This window comes from Octopus bimaculoides, chromosome 18 (assembly GCF_001194135.2).
Source record: "Octopus bimaculoides isolate UCB-OBI-ISO-001 chromosome 18, ASM119413v2, whole genome shotgun sequence".
In the NCBI taxonomy this organism is placed as follows: domain Eukaryota; kingdom Metazoa; phylum Mollusca; class Cephalopoda; order Octopoda; family Octopodidae; genus Octopus; species Octopus bimaculoides.
This window is the reverse complement of record NC_068998.1, coordinates 6647604-6652797: the sequence shown is the minus strand read 5'-3', so window position 1 is coordinate 6652797 and position 5194 is coordinate 6647604. Positions and strand designations below refer to the sequence as shown.

Below are 5194 nucleotides of genomic sequence, written 5' to 3'. Positions count from 1 at the left end.
TATATATATATCACAATGAAAAATGCGGGTGCGTGCATGTTAATATTCTTAAGTTATTACACCTGGGAAAATACAGAACAAGATTTCTGCAGTGGAATTTGCCTAATTTGTCACCTCTAAAGGAAATTAAAAAGTACCTAGAATTAAAATTTGACCCAAACTTTTTTACTAATGAACCAATTTTCAAATTTTTTAGCTCGAAATGTAGCTTATGATGTGACCAATCTAAAAATGTAAACGTCATCTAATTTGCTTAAAAAGTGAGTTAGTTACAAAGCCTAGAAGTAATAGATCTCCACCACCAGAAGGATCCGATGATGCCAATTAAATCAAAAAAAAATTTTAAACAAAAAGTTACTGGGACCAAATGTGCCGAAAAAAGTGGTTACGTCTAAAATCGAATTCAAAACCTATTTTTTTTTTTACCTCATATGATAGAACTCATTAAGACGAGCGTCATGGTACGAATCTGTTCAAAAAATACCATTCTCACACGGTATTGTGTGAAGAATATTCTTAAGGTCAACATTTACTCACTGGCGACCACTTCTAGGCTTTGGGTGAAAGAAAATACATGAGAATCATTTAATTAAAGTTTTATTCAACTTAAAGGGGTGAGATGACAGAATCGTTAGCACACCAGTGACTTCAAATTCCGCCGAGGTCGATTTTGACTTTCATCCTTTCGAGATCGATTCAGAAAAGGTGATGTCACGTTCTGTGGTTAAACAAAAAAAAGTTCGTTTTGGAACTACATATTTCGAGGTTCGATCCCACATCATGGCACTATTTTGGACGAGTCTTTTCTGCGACAGCCTCAGATCTGCACAAACTACAGGGAAACCCATCAGAACGATTATTCCTGTTCTTGGTTGGGAGTGTACATTTGTTACCCTGTTTAATACCATCATCTTGCCCTCAGTGCCACTTCAGGCCCTTAAGAGACCCAGCCATTAAAAAAATAATCGATGATTCTCCTCTCCAGTGATTGGTCACTGAGCAGTGCATTGTGTTCTTGAGCAAGATACTCCATTTCATGTAGTTCCAGTCCACTCAGCTGTAGATGGGTAACCTTGCAACGGACAAGCATCTCACTCGGAAGGAATATATTGATCTCGATCACTTATTCGTCAAGGAAACTGACCCTACGAGTCCTTGGGCTTGAGGCATTAGAGATTATGCTAAAAGTTAAAGTCGTTGTAGTATGGGTATCTCTCATGAAATACCCAAGACGCTCGTGGAAGTATATTAGAATACTGAATATAATTCCAATCAGAGCTCATCTTGACCTTGTTGTCAAGTTAACAAATACACTCTACCAAGTAAACTCAAGATGAAGAACGGTGTTGTAAGTCGACCGATCGCCAAGTTACGCCTGATTTTGGAAGGAGACAAGTAATCAGATAGATTTGCATTTATATCTATTATCGGATTTTGTTAGGGCCCCATGCTGGTAAAGACACGGATGGGAAAAATGTGAGTAGAGGGTGATGTGCGAGCAACCCTCTCCCCTTATTCTTTTACAAAGTAAAAAGCAACAGAAATAATTATGCAGAGGCAGCCATGGTTGAAACATGAACAAGAACAACAAGCATTATTAAAAGAGAAAAGAAGCATGGTCATTCCTTACTAAAGTGACCTTATCCTATCGCCCATCACTTATGCGCTCATAAATTAGTTTGATAGTTGAGCTCTGTTTGGCTGTATGCTAATAATTCATAACTGGGGTCCGGAACTCTCGTGGGAAAAAACATTTTCGCGTCAGTTCTGTCTATCTGGGATACAATAGATACGTATAATTATACGTCATAATACTAAATGGTGGTGATTATATTGATCATTCTTACTACTTATTTTCTTTGAAGGATCAATATCATATTTTCATGTTATAATCTTCGGTATTATATCAGCTGGGGATGTAGCTCAGTGGTAGAGCGTTCGCTTCGCATGTGAAATGTCCCGGGTTCAATCCCCGGCATCTCCAGGACGTACTTTTTAAAAACAATTCCTTTAAAATATATCCTGAAGGAATAGCTTATTGTAATCATTTCAAATGAAATCATTTTGATATCAATAACCGTTTGATTACGTTAAGCAACGGAAGTGTTTGTGACTCATTAATTTTTACAAAAATAACCATCTTGTCAGTCTACACTTTATATGGTTTTAACTAGTCTTGCAGAATGTACATTGAAAGAGTCTCTTGAAAAAACTTTGAAGCGAATCCTTTTCAATATCAATAACCATCTGATCACATTAAGCAAATAAAGAGCTTGACACCCATTAATTTCGATAACAATAAACGGCTTCATATATGTACATATATACAGTAGAAACAGCTTATAGTCACTGGCTCAGGAATGACATTTGCATAGCGGGTGTAAACCCAGCCCCCGAATTTTTTTACAAATAATGTCATGGTTTATATTTATTTATTTATGTTCTTGGTTCTTTGAGAAGAAACTTAATTCAAGCTTCTTTTTACTCCCTGTTTTCTAAATCTGAGAAAACTAAAAAGGGGTGCAAATTTCGATTTTGCATTCCACAAAAATTTTAGGGGGTGCAAGCACCCCTCCCCCAGCGCCTCCGGTTTCCGGGCCCATGCTTATAGTTGTTCCTTTGGGACGAAGCCTTTTTGATGAATATACCCGACTGATTACATAAACTAAATAATGAATTTGAGCTTTACTGACTTTGATAACTCTGATGAGCGGCTGATAACATTATTCGTGATTCTAATAAGCATCTTCCACTATACAATTGCTAAGAAAAATAAAAGCAAACCAGAAGTGAATATACAACTGTATATGTGTAGATACATGTTTGGATATACCTGTGATTCTATTCAGCATCTGAAAGGTATCTGTAGAAAATTTCATTGAAAAATACCAATTTTTCTGACAATTATGAAGAAAAAAATTAATGAGGCACACTTGTGTAGGTATGCCGTTAGTAATCACTAACATATCGACAAAATCAAAGTGCCAGTCAAATATTGAAAAAAATTTCATCGATTCTTTCCCCCACAACTTTGCCAATGCCCAATCTTGTTAGAAATTTTATAAACCATTCTATAAAGCGCAAAGAATATTTAGAGCTTTCGGTCAAAATGCCTTAATATCGTGATTCTCAAATTTGGTTAGCCCCTCCTTCCTTTGAGAGTGTGAGAAGAGCTTGGACAAACTGTTTTGTTTAATAACAGGCAATCTTTCGGAGAAAGTATACGAGAAGTGAAAGTTTCTCGGCGTTTTCCGTAAAAAAAATTTTATCTTTATTTTTTTCAGCTGATGTTTACGTATATATGTGTTTATATGTCTGTGTATGTATTTTGCCCTTTTGTCCGACCAGCAGTTTCCCTATGCTCTCGCATTACTTCCCCACGCACAAGCAATTAAAAAACCCAAAATTTGTCAATTAAGCAAACCAATGCCCAAAAATCTCTGAGTTATCACCCCTGAAACAAAATCGCTCTTCTTCCAATCTACTATTTATACCTTCTCAAACCAAAAAGCTCCAAGCAGGCTGAACAATTCCTTTAATTGTATTGGCAGTCAGCAGTGTCTGGCCCATATAAACCACTACCAGCCTTCATATACTCATATATACTTATTATATATATATATATACTTATTATATATATATATATACAATGGCTTATTTACTTCGATCTGGTCTCACAAAGGTAAATATCATTTATTAAATATAAATATTAAAGAATATTTTAAAGAATTCATATTAATTTTTGGTGATATTGTTTAGATGTTTCAGGTAATTTACAGCTGTTTGTTTTATTATTTATGCCATAGACATGCTCTTTCTCCCCCCATGCACTCAACATTTGGGTACACGCACACTTACGTTTTCTTGTTCTATCTATCTATCTATCTATCTATCTATCTATCTATCTAAATATATATATATATATATATATATATATATATATATCACGTGATATATCTATATATGTGTATTTACACACCACATAAAGACTATCTATATAATGTATGATTATATATATATATATATATATATATAGTGATTGTGTTTGTATATGTGTGTATATATATATATATATATATATATATATATATATATATATATATAGTACAGTGAATATAAAGGTAAAGTGTTTTTAGAATGGTGTTCATTCAGACATATTTTTGAAGAATCTTGTATTAAGGTGATAATAATAATAATAATAATAATAATAATAAATAAAGGTGAATGAACTAAAAGATAAGGAATGATAGGTTTTTTTACTGGCGGAGTAGAAGCGGAGATGAAGATGTACATTTTCCCCTCTTTGGATGATGAGATGGTCGTAATATGGTTAACCCATTGACTGTTTCTGAATGAAGACCCAAGTCTTGTGCAAGAAATGTGTCCATATATACTAATCAAACTTCGACCTTTTTTCTTATTAAATCAATCAATATCGATAAGGACGATTTTATTTTTCCCCGTTGATGGATTCTTGTGATTGTACAAGGTCAAAGCAAATGACATTAATTTCATTACAATAATGTATCATATATATATATATATATTTATTACGTACAATCACACACACACTCACACATTCCTATGTACAACATGTCTTTTAATATAATAGTTTCGCAACACCAACATATATATATATATATATACATATGTCTGTAAATAACACGCCGAGGCTCCGCGTAGGTGTTTCATACTTGTGATATCTACGATCTTCAGTAGATTCGAAGGACTAAGTCAGTAACTCTATAAATACACGCATCTCCACTGTAACATACATACATACATTCACATTCATGTACACATACATACATTCACATATTTACTACTCTACATAGTTTCCACAAACACACACACGTATATATTAATCTCGCACAAGCCTGAGGTGGTGGTGGTGGTGGAGGTCTTGCAAAGGTCATTAACATTACAGTTTCTCTCTTGATTAATTTCTCAAATATATATACCTGCTCGTTACCACCAATACTTGCAATGTAATGCAATGGACTATATCTTTATAGACATTGTTTCCGAAAGTATGTTGATCGCATCGAACATATATCGCAGCTACATAAACATGTAGACTGTCTGAGTACTATTCTATCGATTAAGAGTTATTGGATATATCTATGTATATATATACGTATATTTGTGTGTTGTGTATATGTATATATATATATATATATATATATATATATAT

At 33.8% G+C, this 5194-nt stretch overlaps 1 protein-coding gene and 1 non-coding gene across 2 annotated transcripts in view; both read left to right on the top strand.

Moving 5' to 3' along the window:
* Nucleotides 1–1912: 1912 nt before the first annotated feature.
* Trnaa-cgc (transfer RNA alanine (anticodon CGC)) lies at nucleotides 1913–1984 on the top strand. Its single transcript has one exon. It is a non-coding gene; the product is annotated as a tRNA-Ala (tRNA).
* Nucleotides 1985–3498: 1514 nt separating this feature from the next.
* Nucleotides 3499–5194, top strand: part of LOC106870033 (aconitate hydratase, mitochondrial) — a 30197-nt gene continuing 28501 nt past the window's right edge. Inside the window, exon 1 of the mRNA XM_014915999.2 lies at nucleotides 3499–3682. Coding sequence (XP_014771485.1) covers nucleotides 3650–3682 — 33 coding nt within the window. The 5' untranslated portion in view covers nucleotides 3499–3649. The remainder of the gene's footprint in view (nucleotides 3683–5194) is intronic.